The following is a 20,762-nucleotide window of genomic DNA, read 5'->3' as shown; positions in this document are numbered from 1 at the left end:
AAACATTTCTATCTAAGGCTACAACTGTTCCTCCTTTATCTGCTTTTGTGATAATTAAGTTATTTAGTTTGATTTTTTGTTTCAAGTTATTAACCGCCTTGTTGGTGCCTCGAAGTGATTGTAAACCTTTTACTAAAATAGGAATTTTCTTCTTAGCTTCATACCTTATGTCATTCTGTAAGTCTACAGGTAGATTCTGTATTGCTGTTTCTGTTTCAGCTAATGTGGTGATTAAATCATAACTTTTGTTTGAACTTGGCCAATTGAAATTAGGGCCTTGACTTAAAATAGAGGTTTCTTCTTCATTAAATTCTATCTCAGACAAGAATATTTATTAGGACAATTTCTCTATGGAATATTGTACAAGTGTTTCCTTGACGACTGCTTTCTATTGTAGAAATAATTTATATATTTTCTCTTGAGTTATTTGTTTGTTTTAATCTTGTCAATCTTATATATTTTTCATCTAAACAGTGTTATGTGGCTGAAGATGTTGATAATATACGAAACATGTACCACTTTTGACCATTAAAAATTGCCTTAAGCAATCATTGTATCGACTAGGTGGAAAATAAATAAATACTTAATTGTGAATCTATTGAAGTGCGATACGGACCATGAAGCTGATTTTATGTAACGACCTGTACCTGTCGAATCCCCTTCCAATGCTGGGACCGATAAAACAGTACTTATAATACTTTCTTGAGTAGCATCATAAAATGAAATCACTACGAGATACAACTTGAAATCGGTATCATTTCTTCCATCTGTCGACAGCATTTGCCTGGTGTGAAAATGGGAAACCACGGAAAACCATCTTCAGGGCTGCCGATAGTGGGATTCGAACCCACTATCTCCCGGATACAAGCTCACAGCTGTGCGTCCCTAAGCGCACGGCCAACTCACCCTGTAAAAAAGCAACAATGTGTTGCAGTACATGCCATTTCATTTCGGACACACGGTTTTGTGTGACCACAACCATACTTTTTGTGATTTCCAATGTAGGAAGCATCTTTCTGAACAAAGCTCCTGCATGATCAACTGCACTCAATGGAATGTTGTGTTCCACTAAAAAAATAATTAAATAAACACTCTGCTTTGATTAAAACGTATACAATATCTCCAGCTTTGGCAACAAAAAATACTGTCCATTTTCTGATTTTCTTCCTTAGATTTCAAATGACCAAGATGTTTAACACATTTTACATGATTAGTCAGGTCATTTTTGCCGCCAAGTGCTATGTTAATACCACAAGAGCACACGGTACAAAAAGCAAATTGTTCACCTTTTGTAGATTTCAGTATACATGGGAAATGTATAATGATAATTTTTTTTCCGTATATTTACTCATGATTACTGATAAACAACATGATCATAAGACAAAATAAACAATGAACACAATTCATGATATTCCACAACTACATAACCTCAGCTTTGCACTATGTGGCAATAAATATATAGCAAATTAAGCAACGAAGATAATTCACATGTTTTTCCGTAGCTAGAACACAACCTATGCTTTGTAATTCATGGTGAAGAACAAACAGAACTACTTTTTAAAAAATACAGGACGGTAAAGGTTATCAAACGAATCTATGCAAAGAACAAGCGAACGGTTATCCAAGAGTCAGTCTCAATCAATATCGATCGACTAGGATTCAGGACGCATCTCGTATTCCCAGTCGAAGATATAAATCAGAGCGATCTATCGAATAATAGCTGGTCACAGAGCACGTATTGGCAGCCTGCGGAAGTTATTCTGACGCAAATTTTAAAAAGAAGATCTTGGTACGTAAAATCGTATTTATTACAGTTCACCCGTAAAACCGTAAAACACAGTCTTTCCGTAAATTTTACGGAAAAACCGTAAAAATTGGCAGGTATGTGAACATCTTACCCGCACTACCTTCTTGTCATAATGTACATACCACGAGTGCAAGGCTAAATCTTGGTAACACGCAACTGTAATCAGTGCTTAGCTCCCACTTTTAACATGGAGGATGATACTATAGGGAATTTTTCCTTTTTTCCCTTTTGATTCCAAACTACTCAATATAAAGAGCAAGGACAAGAGAGATTTTAATCTCTGGAAAGGGGTTGTTGGTGAAAATGGTGTAGATAAGGGATTCTTAAACTGTGGTATGCATACTGTTGGGAGTACTAGTGCAATCTTTAGGGAGTACGAAACAAATTCTCAAGACAAAAAAATGCAATGTTAAAGAACCAAAAGTTACAGGGAACTTATTGTTACAAAATGTTCATTTGAATTTGAAAGCTGTATCATTGTTGCCAATTGTCACAGTGCAGCTGGTTCAGTGTATGTTGTTTTAAAGACAGTGTGATAACAAATTATTATAGTTAAGTGGCTAATTAACATATTCACGCCCATCATCTGAACTGGCTATTTAAAGGGCTGGCCCAGCTATTCCAGGTGTTAGTGGCAGAACAAGCAACGACGAATTCTTTTCGCAATAAGTTTTAAACTAAACGAGATATGGAAACAAAATTTCCTACATAACTTCATGAAGTCCTCTAGTATCTTTGTAGGGTGTGGTAGGTAATGTCACACTTTCCTGGGTGAATGGAAACACCACACTTTCCACAAAAATAGCGTCTTTCACTAATAATTTTATTTTTGAAGCACACTTTGCACCATCCTGAGGGGAACTTGACTTTATCTGATGGTGGAAACTTCAAGAGAATATGCTCTATTCTCTTCCCATCTAACCTAAATGGTGGATCCTTGGCCAGTTCCCTCTCTGGCGGCAAAATCGTGGGACGTTGACTTGGAGCTGATGAAGTAGATGGAGCTGAAATGTTGGAGAGAGGTGACTGTACTTGTATGTCGGGTTCACTTTTCCCTGGTATACCTTTGTAAAGCCCGTATCCTTGAGATTCCATGGCATCCTCATAGGTATTTCTTGCAGTCCCATTATGAGAATTTTGTGTTGGTCCATTATGTCAGTTATCACTTTTAGTTTACCGGTCCGCCAACGCAAGTTAATAACGCTATGTGTGGAAAAGGAGGTGATTTGTTTTGGTGTGATTTGTTTTGGTTTGAGTTTTGATTTTGTAAGGCGTGTGTGTGTGTGTTAGGGTATTTCAATGCATCCGATCGAATTTATCTTCTAAGTGGCAACCCACCGTGTCTGAATGCTGCCTTCTCTGACCTCTTGGTTCAGCCAGTGAAGTATTTCTTAAAAGACTTTTCATGGTCACCTGTGGTGGGACTAGGTCTTGAGTTACAACTCTGGACATGATCCAGTGAGGTTCCCATTAACGTCACGGTGGGTGCCCTAGCCTTTGTAGGTACCCCTATAAACTGCAAGGAAGTAGTTGATGATCGATGGTTCCTCTGCCTTTTCTGCCATTGGGATGTTGCCAACACCCTCTTCCGCCTTCCTAGCCATTGACCATTCAGTCTGAAGGTTTGGTCTGCGAGAGCTATTTTATTTCACTTGAGTCTGCCGGCAAGGCGGTGAGGACCCCTCTGTCTGACACCTGCGATGCACCACGTGGGAGTATCATCTCTCACCCCTGCTACGACAGCGTAATAGGTAACATGATCTTTACTGTACACCAACTGTATGAAAAGTCCAGAGAACAGCACTGCTTCTAAATCTTGTTTTATCTCACCAAATCATCTCTTCCTTGGTTGACCTCTTGGTGCCTTGTATTTTACTTCTTTCTCGAACCACATTGTGGCTGTTTTCTGAGGGTTCTTTCTCCTTAAGTGACTAAGCCATCTTAATCTAGTTTCAACACAGACCTTGAGTGACTGTTCCACCTGCACTTGATGTCATATTTCCTCGTTTTTATTCCACCTCTTCTATTCTCCTTATTTTTCTATAGTCATCGATCATGTAGAGGAAGAGCTTCCTCCTCCAGGCATACTCATAACATACAGAATGGATGGCAGACTTTTCAACCTAAGAAGGTTAAAAGCAAGAACACAGAATTCCACATCATCACTGATTGAAGTTCATAACAATACCGTTACTGTTCAGTCAGAGGATGATTTAATGTCAATCACGAATGTTTTCTCAAAAAAATAGGGCCAAGTTGGTTTCAAACTTAAAATTTATCTAAGACTAAATACTTCATCAGCTAGTACTGGGAGAACACCCATGAGGAATGAATGTCACCATTACACTGGTGGGGAAAATCTTGAGGTTATGAAATAGTGATGGTGTCCTCTCATCCAGACCAGTTATTGATACATAGACACAGGATCATACTGGTGGTGCTGCTGCATCCTTTGGCCATCTAGGAAGCAGAGTTTTTAAGAATCATAATCTGTGTACAGTCCAGTAGTTATTCCAGTGTTGCTATGTGGATGTAAAGGTTGGACAACATATTAAAGACATCTCAAGAAATTTGGATACAAGTACCGAAGCCAAGACAATTCAGACAGTAGCTGCACTGTACACGTTATATGATCCAAATGCCAAGCTCTTGACTTCCAAAACAGGTGTTAATTTTACAAATGGTTTAGATTCATGTTGAACATGTTGCAAACGAGAAGAATTGGAGATTCCAAAATAGTTGCTTGCAGGAATGGGCATTTTGTAATGTTAGTTTTTCTGTTTGATGTTAGGTTGTAAACATAAGAAAAGTATAGTTTACAGACTAACATTGTAGTACTGACTTATAGTCAAGCCAATATGGTACTTTCCTATTATTGTTTATCAAATGGAATTTAATGCAGTACTCATATTTCAGAATTAATATTACTAAACCTTACAGAATATAACAGAAAGAAGTGTGCTATATTGCAAACAGTATAACACTTCATTTATAATAACATCCAGGCACTTGTAAAAGTAATACTGAAGTTTTAAGACACTGTGAAAATGCCACAGAAATACTTTCCATATTCATTTAATAGCTTGAATTACCTCAGGTGGCATTGTGAGAGGCCAAGTCTCTGTCCCAGCTGGTTCATTTTCTGGCAAACTTGAGTCACTTAGCACTTCATCACTACAGTCTGAGGAATCTTGCTCCATTGCTTCCTCATCAGCATCTACGAGGAAGAAAAGGTATTATCAGTTTCATTAACAGTATTGTTTCTTTCTGTTGTTCCCTCTATCCACACTAGTCATCTCAAATGAACAATATATCACTTCAAAGTATGTGATAATAATTATTTATGTAACTGCAACAGGAAGTAAACTTTTACGTTATGAGCGAGATGTTTATGTCCGAACTGTAGGGGAGGGTGGAATTTTTAAACAAGTAATGTAAACTTCAACAAATTAATTAATTAATTTGTTGATTGTACTCATCGATACGGTCATGAAGTGGACAGCTTGCAATAATGTAAACTTGTCACTTTAGTGACTGTTGTGTAGAATATTTTATTCATTCTAAGGTAATATACTTATTTTAAATAAAATATTAAATTATAAGTTATTCTTACATGTTTCTCCAGGTTTGACTCACACAGTAATGTTTTCTTCTTTAGTTGCATCTTGCTAATAAAGATATAAGAGGAGTGTACATGGAGATATCGTCCCCACCTCTGGCAAACTAACAAATGTGCAAATTGTCAAAAAATTAGGAGAGCTGAAAGAAATTGTGATTACTCATATCAAATCCATTTTTATATTTAACTCATTGCGGACCGTGGACGGCATAAGACGTTTAAGCTTGCTCCTATGCTGCGGGCCATGGACGGTGTAAGACGTTTAATGTTCCGGGCGAAGCAATGCTGTTTATATTCGTCATCTGTGCATTCTTACACCTTAGCCAGCGTTACTGGTTGTACAAGGAAGTTGGTTGACCTTGTTGAGATAACCCTCGCGTTGAGTGGGCTCATGTTTATCTCGGCAGTTTTAGCTGGAAAATCTCAGCACTACCTCGCGCGTCAAGTCGGTACTTGAGATTCCAATGCAGTGCATGTTGTTCTTACCGAGCGTAGTATAATGGCTTATAAAACAAAGTTTCTTACGGAAGAAGAACTGTTAGATATTGTTCGCAATGATGATTCTGGTGATGAACTTATTCCTGAAATAGACTCAGATAGTGAAAGTGAGAGTGACGAGGAAATTCTGATTTCTGAATGCGATAGGCCTATAGAGGAAAGTGAAGTGCCTGATACATATCATCCTACCGAGCTCAATAGCTGCAGTCGCTTAAGAGCGGCCAGTATCCAGAAATAGGGAGATAGTGGTTTTGAGCCCCACTGTCGGCACCCCTGAAGATGGTTTACCGTAGTTTCCCATTTTCACACCAGCCAAATGCCGGGCCTGTACCTTAATTAAGGCCACGGCCGCTTCCTTCCACTTCCTAGGCCGTTACTATCCCATCGTCGCCATAAGACCTATCTGTGTTGGTGCAACGTAAAGCAAGCAAGCAAAAAGATACATATCATCCTAGTTATTGTCCACCTGTTCCACCATGTACAGGGAATTCAGGGCTAAACGTTCAAATAGAAAATGAGCAGGATATTATGAGTTACATGAGTATTTTCGTGAATGACGAATTTTATCAGTATGTGTGTGAGCAGACAAATCTATACGCGAGTCAAGTGATAAGTGCGGCACCCTGGCCTTTCACAAATAATTCGATTATGCAGTGCTGGAAACCGATTGATGTCTCCGAGATGAAAAAGATTTAAGGGTTGATGTTCATCACAGGTATAGTTCAAAATCCTGATATAAAAATGTACTGGACCGAAGACCCTGTTTTTCAGACTCCGATATTTTCTAAAACAATGTCCCGAACACGCTTCCTTCATATTCTTTCATTTCTTCACTTCAGTGACAGTAATCATTATACCGGTAGTACAGACAGGCTGTATAAAATTAGACCTATTTTGGAAATATTGAGCAATGAATTTTCAACCGTATACACTCCAAGCAAAAAAATTCCACTGGATGAGGGGTGCTAGCTTGGCGAGGGCGTTTGAAATTTCGAGTCTACAATCCTGGAAAACTTACTAAGTACGGCATTTTAGTCAGGATGGTGTGCGAGTCTAGTTCAGGATATATTTGCACTCTCAAAATTTATGATGGAAGTGGAATTTCACTCAGAGACACAGTGTTGGAATTACTGAATCCCTACCTTGACCAGGGGTACGTGGTATATATGGATAATTTTTATAACAGTGCAGGTTTGGCTAAGGAGTTGCATGAGCGCAACACTACTGTTTGTGGAACAATACGGCAAAACAGGGGGGTCTCTAAAGAAGTCAGGGAACGACAGAAAAGTCTGAAGAGGGGAGAAATGACTTTTATTAGAGATGACGAGGTTCTTGTTCTTTCATGGATGGACAAGAAGGTCATAACAATGATTTCAACAATGCATTCAGCAGAAATGACGGAAGTACCAAAAGGTAGATTTGGAAAACCTGCAATGAAGCCGGAATGTATTGCTGATTATAACCCACACATGCATGGAGTGGATATTGCTGATCAGTACCTTGCAATGTATCCATTCATGAGGAAAACAGTGAAGTGGCCCAGAAAGGTTTTCTTTTTTATTTTACAATGTGCCCTCTTTAATGCATTTAGGCTTCATCAAAAGAACACTAGAAACAAATCCCTCTCATTTCTATTGTTCATGTCTGTAGATATCTGATACAAGACATGCAAATAATTCAGTCAGTATCTCCAGTTCCTTCTGAAGCATCTTCAACAAGTATGAACACCTCTAAATCCCCACCCCCACAACGAGCACCAACAAAGAACCCAGTTTTCCGGCTTGATGGAAAAAGGAAGCAGCATGTTCTTGTTAAATTTCCTCCTGTAAAAAATAAGAGCACCCCCTCAAGGAAGTGTAGAGTGTGCACAAAAAACAAAGTTAGAAGTGAAACAATATGGTACTGCAATAAGTGGGGTGTTCCTCTCCACCCTGGAACCTGTGATACCAGATATCACACCCTCAGTACCTACTAGAGGTAAGCACAAAGTATCATGTTTCTAACAGCTATAGTTCAGGAGTAATGGTAAATTTTATCAAGTGATGCATGTTAAGAGGGCCTGGCATGAAAATGGCTGGTCCAGGCATTCAAGTGTCCCGCTGAGAAGCTGGTACTGAACGTGTTAATGAATGGCTTTATGTATTAGTCATACAGATCGAGCTGCAGATGTGAGACTTTGTCTGAGGGTAGACATTATATAAATAATAAAATCTAGGCCACAACTTTAGAACTACAGGTTCCCTAGTTAATCACTTTCGCTAGTTTGTCATAGTGGGGACGATATGCAATAATAAAACATCAAAATTAATGTTATTTTAAGCAGTAAACAGTCCACTAAGCTATCAGAGTCATAAACATCGTCATCCCATCCTGGATTAATGAAAGTAATATGAAATTTATTATATACAATAATAATAATAATAATAATAATAATAATATAATATGGCCTAAGCTACCATGTGCAGGCATTTTAGTTTGACGCCATCCCGCTGTCTGCTCGTCAATTTCGACATTCTGTTTTACTCTAGGCCTATTGGATGGTAGAGTAAGCCAAATCTCCCTTGGGTACATATGGCTGAGTTTCAATGAATTTTGTCAGGTAAACACCAAATGAGTCACCAGAGATATTTTACATGCCGACATCGTATGACATGGAGTGCTGAACTGACTTTTTTCGCCCTTCAAAAATCCATCAACCTCTGTCGGGTTTGAACGTGCTATCTTGGGATCCGGAGGCGACACACTACCAATAATCCACAGAGGCAGCTGTAATATATGCCACATTTATCTATCGTAAATGGATTAACCTATAGATCAGTCAAAAAGGTGGTGGCGACAGATTACACGAGCTGGGAATGCAGAGATGCTAATTTTGCTGTAGGTGGGTAAAGAACTACAGTGCTGCAATTAGGCAGAGAAACAATTCAACAAGGTTAACCCATTGAGCCCTGCATATTTGTTGGATTGAAACTGCATTGGCGCTGGGATTATTTTGGAGGAAATATAGTGTCGATTCATGTCGTGAGAAATTTCTTACTTACAAGACTACTAAAGATTTAAATATACATGAAAACAAAAGGCTTTCATACCACAAACTGCGGAACAAGGAATACAGTAAAACATTTTATTTTATTAGCATCACGGGTCCGTACTCAGTCCACCTGCTGAGCTGTAACATGGCCTTCTTTTTGAATTTCCTCTTCGATTTCCACATCTATTTGTTCTTCAGGAGCATTGCTAACACTAATACTAATATTACTACTAATTTCACTGAAAAAATTACATTCCTAATCATCATTACTTCCTAAAAGGGGTTATATATCGGTAAATATCAGTTCTATACTGGCAGCCATCTTGTTTACAAGCGAATCTTAAAGTCGAGAGATAGCCCACTTCAAACTAATATTACCAAGCACACTATCGATATATATTAGCAAAGAGCATATAACATTGCAAAGAAAGAATCCCTACACAAATCACAAATGCAACCCACTCTGCCATCTCTTGAGGAAAAGTTGAATTACGTAGTAAAATGAGACAACGGAACAGTTCCGTGATCCGGCATTTGGTCCGCCAAGACGAAGCACGGAACGGTTCTGTGGCTCGGGCCCAATGAGTTAAGTTTAGGTGTTCTCTGATTCATAATCTATCAGACTATCCATGTTTACATTGCTACGAAGTGGAGTTCAACCAATTAAGAGACAATTTCTAATAAAACAGTGGGGAAAGTAATTACATGACGGTGAAGTGTCATTTTCTGTTCTCTTCTGTTGGATGGAGAGATGGCGTGGAATGACATTAGTAGATGAATAAGTTTGAGTGGTGTCTTTAAATGTAGGAAAGATGTATGAAGATAAATTTGGAATTTAAGAGGATAACTTGGGGCAAATATTTGTTTATAGGAAGGGAAGTTAGGGATTGGAATAACTTGTCAAGGGAGATGTTCAATAAATTTCCAATTTCTTTGAAATCATTTAAGAAAAGGCTAGGAAACAACAGATAGGGAATCTGCCACCTGGGCGACTGCCCTAAATGCAGATCTTTTGACTGATTGATGCCATGTAGGAAAACAAGACTGGAACAGGTCGATCATTTGAAGTATTTATGATGTATGTTCTGCCGAGATGGTAGTATAGTAAGTGAGATAAGGCAAGGTACAGAAAAGTTAATGCAGTGAGCCTGCAATTGCGATCAATGGTATTCTGTAAGGAAAAAGCAAGTTCTTGAATGAAACTCTGCTGTACGAGAGTTTTATTCATGAGTTAGAAGTAACAGATATAAAAGTAGTGAGAATTATTGCTGGTACAAACAGGTGCCAACAATGGTAGGAGGGTACTCAGAAAGATGAGATAAAGACTACAGAATAAGATGAAGCTGTATGCATAAACTGGCTTCAGTGGCGGAGTTATGTGAGACACAAGTATATGCCTTCCATTTAAGGAATAGGGAAGCTTATCGTGAGTTATGTCTAGAATGGTCAGGTGTCCAATTGCAGCACTGTCACACTCCAAAATACCTGGGAGTGATCCTGGATAGAGCTCTTACGTTCAAAACCCATTGTAAAAGATGAAAATCTCAACACAAAAGAATCTTATTCGCACATTGGCAGGGTCACAATGGGGTTCCCATCCTCAAACAATCTGAACTTCAGCAGTGGCACTATGTTTATCTGCTGCTGAATATGCTTCCCCAGTCTGGTACAGTTCATCTCATGCCGGACAGGTAGACACGGTCCTAAGTGAAGTCTGCAGGTTGATTACAGGTTGCTCAAAGCCTACTCAGCAGGTAAGCTCTATTACCTGGCTGGAATAGCACCACCCTGTGTACGTAGAGAAGTAGCTGCCAATAGAGAGAGGCTTAAAGTGGAACAGAACAGTGCCCACCCACTGCATGGACATAGTTCTCCTCAGCAATGGCTGAGATCCTGGAAGAGCTTCCTGAGTACATCTGAGGTGCTTACTGTCTCATCAGAGAAGGCAAGGCTGGAGCTGTGGAAGAAGAGTACCCCTCACCTTTGTGGATGGATGCCAACTGTTGAGCATTTACCACCTGGACATAATGAAAGCTGACTGGTGTGGAAGTCCCTGAACAGACTACGATCAGGAATGGGAAGATCCAGGGATAACAAAGAAATGGTGGTTCAGCTACAAGTGATACAAGATGTGAATGTGGACAAGAACAAGCCATGAGCCACATGCTTCAGTGCTCTCTGTGGCCAATATCATGCACAGAGAATGATTTCCTATAAGCCACTCCGAGTGCGTTGGACATTGCAAAATGTGAAAATGAGAAACCATGGAATAGCACCTTCTGAGCTGCCAACAGTGGGGTTCGAACCCGCTATCTCTGGAATGCAAGTCGACAGCTACGTGACCCAAACTGTGCAGCCACTCGCTCGGTTTTTAAGAACTATTTTGTAGCTTTAGAGTTATTGTTGTGTGTTTAGTTTTAACTTTTAGTTTTAGATTATTTCATTTTGCGTGGAATTTCGTACTTGTGGCAGTCCAAATTGTCTGGGAAGTAACTGATCTTTCAAATAATATAAATATGCGATAACTGTATGCATTTTCACGTAGCAGTATAGATATGAAATATACGGTTCCAACTGTCATTGTAACTGTCACCAATCAGCTTAGACAATCCCAAACTTGTAAATTCAGTACTGATATCTTTCATTTTGGACATTTTCTCTCTCAGTCCTTAAAACTCACGTGCCGATAGAGCCAGAACTTGGATGTCATCCAGAGTGTCACTATCTATCCCAGCGATCCCGAAAACTATGGATTCTACACTAGTATAGGTCGTTTTTGATTATTTTTACTCCCTCCCCACTCCACCCCTAGGGGTGCGAGGTGTGTCTTACTCCCATGGCATTTCTCCCCAGATAGTATCAAGTCATATGTGTACCAAGTTTGGTTGAAATTGTTTAGCTTTGCCAATATCTTTATATAAATATATTGCTCCTCAACTGTGTGCAACCCTCTAAGTACAGAATGTATTGCGGGCTAGTGTAGGCCTTCGCCTGCAATTATTGGAGTGATCATTTAATGACTTGATTTTATGATTACTGAAATCTGACTGAACTTGGAGACCTACCAATGTCTCATAATTCACTGGGAGGTGGTTCCAGAGAGATTAAAACAAAAACGAAGCAAATTGGTCCAGTAGAACGGATATACGGATTGGCCAAAGCTGTTTTTAGTAAACTCTCTTAATATATAGATATTGATAATTCTTCATAACAATGTGTTAAGGTTGGGGGTTAGCATAGAGATAATTCTGTTAATACTCAACATTAAAGTAACATACCGAGTGACTCTCAGGCAGCTTTGAGAGCAATCCAAGAAAAATATAACTTTCATCCGGTACCGGTAGCTGTTAATATAAGATCACACATATTAGGCTACAGTGACCATATCTGCATGAAATGGGTCCGAGGTCATGACGGAGTAGAAGGAAATGAGAGAGCTGATGAAAATGCCAAAGCAGCTACTACTTCTTCTGACGCCTTGTTGATATATGAAAAGTCCCCTATGTCTCATGTACAAAAGGAACTGAGGGAATATACACAAGATATGTGGAACAACCAATGGATCACCAGCACTAATGGCCGGCTAACAAGGGAGTTGTCCTTTCCAAATATTCAAGACAGACTACAAAGTAGGTTTTTGCAACATGAACATATTATAACTCAGTTTTTGACAGGACATGGAAAGTTTGGATCATACTTCGAGATGGTTTGGAATCAGTATTCAGAAGACCTTTGAAATGCAACAAACTGTTCCTCATCTTTTATTTGAGTGTCCGATTTTTAACAGGAGTAGATATGAATTATTAATGCATTTAAACATGTGTAATATAGAATACCAAGCACCTCTCACTATGGTATTTCAGAGAAGATGCTGTTATAAAGTGTTTGTTAAATTTCTCCATCTCATTTATAAGTCATCTCTATTTTAATTCAATTGTCATGTATTAACTTAGTCTCACTATCTATAGCCCTAATATACTACTTGTAAAATTGGGTTTGAAATGGGAAATTCAATAATAATAATAATAATAAAAGTAACATACCATCACTGGAGGAAAGGTTGGCCAAGATTTCAATGGCTGTCTGCTGTGCTTCTAGAAGATGCTCAACTTCTAGAACAGACTTGTCCTCACTCCCATCACCCTTCTTTCTTGAAGTGACAGCATCGAGTGGGAGAGAACTTGTTAGAGAATTGAGCGCTTTGCGCTGGTCCTGGTCCAGTGCAGCGGTCAGATTACATAGCACCTGTGTCAGCATTGGAGGTGGGATGCTCGACACCTTCCAGTACAGCATGTTGAGAAGAAGACCTGGAGGAGGGCAAACAAATTAAATAATGGTGACAGTGAAAACAATTTTGAAGATACCTCTTCTTGTTGGCATTGTACCTTAAAATATATTTATTACTGTATATGCAATGGAAGTGAAAGATAAAATACAGTGAAACCTCATTAGCGCATTCCTCATTAAGACATGTTCTCGCTTAGTACGTCATAAATTCCAAATCCTGATTCATGTTATATTAAATTTTATAAAAATACCTCACTTATTGAGTCACAAATTTTCGCTAGTACCACTTCGTACGAACACATTTTACCCATCCCTGAAAATATTCTTTGTCATCCCTTGTGAAAGGAACGTGATTTCCAACACAGATAAGAGCCCTCGCCACAGGAGGCTGGTCGGGTAAAAGTTGTGAGAGAATGGGAAATGGCTTTGAATTCTTGAACTTTACAGGGTAAATTACACTTTTGGGCAGCATGCTATTAGCTTCTGGAAAATTCAATTTTGCTTTCTGATTTTCAGTGATATTGCTGAATAACCTAGTGAGCCTGATTGTACTTGTATTTGCATTCCATTCAGAACTTAGATATTTATACTGTGTTGAGTGATGCAGTGAAGGGTAACGAACATTTATCATGTAACAGCCTACCTACGGATTAGGAATATCAAGTGAAGTTGACTAGCACGGTGCATATTTGTCTTGTGGCAGCCCATTTATGGTTACTGAAAATGTCATGAAATCACTTACTAATGAAAACAAAATTAAAATCCAGAAGTGGACAGGCATCTGTATCTTTCAGCGATGGCAGGTATGTTGAAACTAGTGCCTTCAAGTTTCGACTCGAGTAGATCGAAGAGTTGTCGAATTGCGGATTTCTCAGTAATCATGTATATCCCTGCTCTTTCCTGTCCCTTGTTTAAGAATATTTCGAGTTTTCATGTGCCAATTCCAGTACCTGAAAAATAACCACCTATGTTCTGAGAATTCAAGCTGTAATGGCATTCTTTTTTTTTTGTTGCTATTTCCGTTTACGTCGCACCGACACGGATAGGTCTTATAGCGACGATGCGACAGGGAAGGAAGCGGCCATGGCCTTAATTAAGGTACAGCCCCAGCATTTGCCTGGTGTGAAAATGCGAAACCACGGAAAACCATCTTTAGGGCTGCTGACAGTGGGATTCAAACCCACTATCTCCCGGATGCGAGCTCACAGCTGCGCGCCCCTGACCGCACGGCCAACTCGCCCGGGTAATGGCATTCATGATTTGTGCCGTGTCATTCGTAAAGACATAATAACATAATTATTACGACTGAAATCGTAATTGTTGGCAACTCTGCTATTACCAGCAATATCATGAAGGCTTTGAGGTTCCACATCACATCTACTGAGAACCACTGGTCAAAAGTTTCCAGTATTTTCTGAACCAGATATTATGTAACATATCAACAAACTTTGCTGATAACGTGAAGAGTGGGTTTCATGCCACAAGTCAAATTCCGACTAATCCAGACCACATAATGAGGAGGTTCGGCAATGCAGTGTACAGGCATAAGGCTTTCAGTTTTGAGAAAATGCACAAGGAAGCTCGTTGTCCTTCAACAAAACCTACCACTTTTAGCTGCCGCAAATTAAATGTTCTTCCTGGGATGTCAATTTTGAACAATGACTTTCAAAGAGATGAAAGCAGTGCAGACGCAAAAGATAGTGTTGGCAGCAGTAGTGAAAGTTGCATCTAGGAGATACGGGGTTCAAACCCCACTGTCGGCAGCCCTGAGGATGGTTTTCCATAGTTTCCCATTTTCACACCAGGCATATGCTGGGCTGTACCTTAATTAAGGCCATGGTCACTTCCTTCCCACTCCTACGACTTTCCTATACCTTCGTCGCTATAAGACCAATCTGTGCCTGTGCAATGTAAAGCAAATTGAAAAAGAAAGAGTGAAAGTGACCAAACACAAAGCAAGAATAATTAACTTCTAGTGTTGCAAGGTTCCTAGTTGCTGATTATAAATGTAAGTCGGGGAACAAAGAGCATATGGGGTAGTGTGTAGGGGTGGCCACAAATGATGGTGGAAGGAATATAGATATCAAATTATTGCACTCACAAAACAACAGCAAAAACGTGTTTTTAACATCCCTGATAGGGATACAATAGCCAAAGGGAACAAGTTGAGAATAGAGATACTTAGAAAGAAAATGTATTTTAGACTTTTGGCCATGGTGAACATGTTCACTATTTTTTTTTTACTTTTTTAGCATTTGTATTTGTATATTTTGTAAGAAAAAATGTTTAGACCTTTCAGTATGATTTCTGTGGAGTTTATATCAATAACTCATTAAATTTATTATTACAACAATTTTAGCCAGCTATTCATACATTGGACACTGTAAAAACACTTTAATTATACCTACAACAAAGCAGGAACAATGTAAAATATTTTAAACATTAAACAAAAAAGTTAATGTCCAAAATTGCTTTATACACTTGGAAACTTTGGACAGAAGTTAAAAAAAACATGCAACCAAAATCACCCTCATGTACAGGGTAAATTCAAACTTTTTTTCTCTCAAGCACACATATGTTGACGGATAACTTTGTTTTAAGGTTACTGTATTAATTAGACATATACCTGATTGTTTCTATGATAAACAATACAATTTAAGATAAATGAAAATAACCTCCAAACTGTCCAGAGAGTGGTCAGAGCTAAATATTCTATGCTATACCTACCAGAAGCTAAGACCTTAAGAAGCGTCACAGTGGGATCATTTCCTTCCAGAGCTATCAGCTTTAGAATTAGAGCCTCATGTTTCTGTAGGACTTTGATCGCATATGGGTTATCTTCTGTTACCGTGTGAAGACACTGAGCTGAAATCACAAATCACCATAAAACACCTCTCTTGAATTAATAACAAGCAGCTGATTATCAAAGGAATGTCATAAGTAACAAGCATAACAATCCAGAGACAGGGGTGATCATTTCTTAAACGGTATTAGGACATGAAAAGAATGGAGGACACGGTGTACTTTACCAAGAAAACTACCAACAACATAATCCAAAAAATTATTATTTATCACAAGAAAACTACTGGTACTTCAGTATTTTGAAGTGTTTCATCCAAAGTCATGTATAATGAACTTGGATTTATAAATGAAAAATACTAACGTAAGGCACAAATTTGTTTACAGAGGCTAATTTCAACACTAGTAAGAATTATATAATTTTTCAAAGGATATTTTATAGCATGAACTTTTTGCGTACAAATGTTAATATTTCATCAAAATATAAAAATAACCTGAAAAATTCTGAGCCATGAAATGGAACTTCAATAAAAGCCAGCAAGAAACAAAATATAACAACAGAATAATACATTTTATTAACATGTATAACTAGGTGCATTAAAACATTCCCATGACTAGGGTAAGGACGTTCAGAAAATGTCATATTTTTACCCGTCTTCCATTTTGGCTGTTTGTAGGAATTAAGGAATGGGACGTTTCTGAGCATATTTAACCTTATGTTATAGAGCATATAAATGCATATATATGGTTTAATCATATTTCCATATTTTTTCGTTGTTTAAGGTCATAAGTTTGGTTACAGGTTATATTTAACATGGATAAATGTACTGTACTTTTAATGTGATGTCCAATGTTGCTCATATCAATGAGTGTGTGTGACAAAACTTGAAGCTGGGTCGCAAAGCTGAATAGTTGATGCTAATTGTATCTCGTTGGACTTTTACATCAGTAGTTTTAGAATAACTTACTTTAGCCTAAGAATTGCAGTGTGGATATTTACACCCAATCGAATGTCATCCTTGTTAAGAGACAAAGAAATAGCACAAGAGCTTTATCTTCTTATCTGTCTTAGCACTTGTGGCTCATGACAACTTATCTTTCTCCCCTCACCTTCCTTAAAAGATACAATTTTCACGTCTTCATAGTTACATTAACAGTGTTAGAGCTGACATAAGGACACCAACAGAAAGTGTTAAAGTGCTGAAGAGTTTGGGGAAGAATGCTTCTCTACTGAAGGAAAAAACCTCTTCTGCAAAGAGTTCGAAGTTAAAGTAAATGCTATAAAGCATTTTAAAGTCTAGCAGCATAGCAACACTGCTAGACATAAAAATGCTGAGATGAATGGGGAATAAGAGGTATGTATTTTCTTTCTTTCCTATATTTTACTTCAATTAAATATCCATGGCAACTGTCGGCGCATTCTTAATTCCAATAACTAATACGAATTTATTGGTTTACAAACGCAGTGATGTGGTCTCTTGTCATCATTGTGTAAGACTGCAATATTCATTAAAAATATTGCGGTACTGACCTCAGTTTAATAACAGATAATGAATTTATGGCAGAGACTAGTGGAATTAAGTTAAAAGTACTAGTAAGGAAATTAATTGAACCCTAAATTTACCACTTGAAAGAAAACTAAAAAAATCACTGCACAGTCTCCAGTAATGTATAAAGCTTGGTCTGAGCAGGGTCCTTATCTGGCACATTGCTTTTGAAAGCATCCCAGAACTACTCAATATGATTGAGGTCAGGTGACGTTGAGGGCCAGGTAAGCATCCTCACGATCATGTAATGTCAAAGAACTATTCGGCTCCAATTCAGGAGTGATAGGCCGCTGCATTGTCTTGCTGTATGTACAAGTTGCCGGCAGGGAGCTGGAGACGAACAAATGAGTAGACTAGTTCTGACAGCAGTTTGTACTCTCATCATTGGATAGTTTACTTCAGGCTGTGCATCATGCTTTTATAATGTGTGTGTGCCCACCTGTTACTATAATAATTCTTACTTTGGAGCCGATGACCTAGATGTTAGGCCCCTTCAAACAACAAGCATCATCATCATCATCATCATCATCATCATCATCATCATCATCATCAATTCCTACTTCTTTTTACTCTTGTTTCTTTAACTTAATTGCATTTTAGACTTCTCCCACCCATTCCTCCCCTTGCTCTGACTGCCACATACTTTCTTCTTTTTCCTTTCTCACTGACTTTTCTTTTTTATTTTCATCTCTATTCTCTTTTCCTTGTCAATCTTGTGTTATGCTTTATTTTATTTATTTCTTCTGCAATATTTCTCCCCCATTGTCTTTGTTTAGTCTGTCTATTTTGCAACACACAGATTTACTGAACAAGAAATACCTTACTTTGAGCTAAGATGGCATTGTCACTTCCCACCTGGAAAACTGGCACAGTGTGAGTCATGTGGTTATGAAAGAGAGTTGCACCACTTACAACAGACCAACAGTCAAGTATTTGCAAGTTCAAATTGTCACTGTTTAGTTTAGTTTACTGCCTTTTTTATATGGCAGGGCTCAGGCTATGAAGCCTGCTATTATGCCAAACCATATTATACAATACTGTTATACAATTTATAGGATAATGTACATAAAATCATTAGTTACACATATTTCTAAAAATCACTAAAATTAATTTACTTAACCTCTATAATTTTGTATCCTTATTGATAGTTAAGAACTAAATATTACTTTTTTTATGTTGGTGAGGTCTACTTTTTTACAGATCTGAATACCACATTAAACATTTTTTTTTTTTTTTTAAACTCCGATTGCCTATGCCTCTAATTTCAGCTGAGATTGAGTTCCAGAAACGTATGTTAGCAGGTATAAATGAGTTGTACGAGTTACTGTAACGAATGGGAATGGACAAGAGGGATCATGAGGATGATCTGGAGGGAGCTCTATCGGAAGGAGAGAGGTATTTAAAGTCTGTTCTAGGATAGTCTGGTTTGCTTGTTTGCAGAACACTGTGGAGAAGGAAAACAGCATGGTACTTACGTCGTTCAGCCAATCTTAGCCATGACAGCTGAGAGAGGAAAGGGCTAATATGAGTCTGGATTGGGATATTTAACACGAATCGAGCACAAGCATTGTAGGCTCGCTGTAGTCGACATGAAAGTGTTTTGCTCATACTATTATAAACTACATCACTGTAGTGAAATACTGGAAATATTAGACTCTGAACTAATAATTTTCTTGTGCTACTTGGAAGGAAGTCCCTCAACCTTTTCGCAGAATGTAATGAATAGAATATTCTTTAACAAATTTTTTTGACATGTTCCGACCAACTTAAATATGGAGAAGTCTTCCGGGTCGAGAGACGTATTATCTCTTCTGAAGATGTGAAGCAAATTCTCAATGAAACAAAGAATATCTCTTCTGTTTTCTTGGATATGGCACACTCCCAGGTCAGATTATCATGTCTATTTTTTCAACAATCTAGAAATATTAGAAGGTCTTCCTTTTTTTAATCAGAAATAAAAATATTAACTCTTTCATTCTCTTAGACTGCCTTGCTTTTTTCCACAGTGTTCTAAAAACTCACGTACATAAACAAGAAATACAGGCATAGACAGAAAATTTTCTTAAAAACATTCCACCTGGCAAAATCTTTCATTATTGATGTTACCGTGTTTTGGTGGTGTACAGAGGTGTAAGAAGGTCCCAGGGTGAATGGGTGGATAGAGATAAGATCAAAGCATAATTTAAAACACTAAAATTTGAAATTTTATTTCTTTCCTTTCTTTTTCTGGGTTTGAAGTTTGATAAATAATTAGAATGAACAACAACAACAACAACAACAAACAGTTGAATAGAATAATGATGAGCTCGTCAGCTCAGATAACAGGAATGACTTAAGTCAAACTTCAGGTATACAATAATTTACAAAAAATTACTTGTAGCTCCAAAGTTACACTATTTTAAAGAGCACTTTTGCTTCACAATTTACACTCTAGGAGACAGACTCCAAACTTTACTTCAGTCCGGCCTCTCAAAGAAACAAGCTTCTTATCCAAATTTCACATTAGATCACTTTGAAAACAGTGTTTACTGTCAATTCTGCTCGACAGTCTGATCCATAATTGTCTATAAATAACTAGAATTTAAAGAGGGGCAATAAGTGCCCATACTGAATGGCCTAAATGTACAGAAAGAAACGGTTTAAGAAAATTGGCCATGAACAAAATGCTAGGAAGTGAAGCACTTGCACATCTTTTGAAACCTTTTGAAAAGCACTTAAAATCCTACTTGGGCTTATGGCCCTAAGTTACAGCGGCTAAGCCTATGCTACAGAGGGTGAATACAGTAGATGGCAAAAATATTAACACATTCATGCCCGTATCCGAGTTATTGCCTATAGCGCGTGACCATGCTGTGGACTGTATCCGAGTTAGCCCGGATAAGCGCAACCTTGAACTCGAGCCGTTCCTACGTAGCTGGTATCTATTTTGGTCACAAATATGTGCAAGAAAGATGAAAGTAATACCCTTATGAAGGTTTCTACTCACCGAAAACCACATGGCCATGGCGATTTTCCCTCCCAATGCACTTTCTTTGTTTTGTTTCTGAAGGTAGCCTAGCGCTCGCACAACTAGCTGCGTAGTTGGTTTGTGATTGCACAAGTGTGTGTATAGTCGCGTTCTGAAGTATAACCATGGCGTGTAGGGACAATATAAATGATGCAAGTGATGCGAAT

At 38.2% G+C, this 20,762-nt stretch overlaps 1 protein-coding gene across 1 annotated transcript in view; it reads right to left on the bottom strand.

Moving 5' to 3' along the window:
* LOC136874292 (HEAT repeat-containing protein 3) overlaps positions 1 to 20,762 on the bottom strand; it is a 198,262-nt gene that overhangs the window by 41,682 nt on the left and 135,818 nt on the right. The window contains exons 6-8 of the mRNA XM_067147931.2: positions 15,970 to 16,107; positions 12,999 to 13,262; positions 4,900 to 5,024 (exon numbers count right to left, since the gene is read on the bottom strand). Coding sequence (XP_067004032.2) covers positions 4,900 to 5,024; positions 12,999 to 13,262; positions 15,970 to 16,107 — 527 coding nt within the window. The remainder of the gene's footprint in view (positions 1 to 4,899; positions 5,025 to 12,998; positions 13,263 to 15,969; positions 16,108 to 20,762) is intronic.

This window comes from Anabrus simplex, chromosome 5, assembly GCF_040414725.1.
Source record: "Anabrus simplex isolate iqAnaSimp1 chromosome 5, ASM4041472v1, whole genome shotgun sequence".
Taxonomy (NCBI): domain Eukaryota; kingdom Metazoa; phylum Arthropoda; class Insecta; order Orthoptera; family Tettigoniidae; genus Anabrus; species Anabrus simplex.
This window is presented reverse-complemented; position numbering and strand designations above follow the sequence as displayed.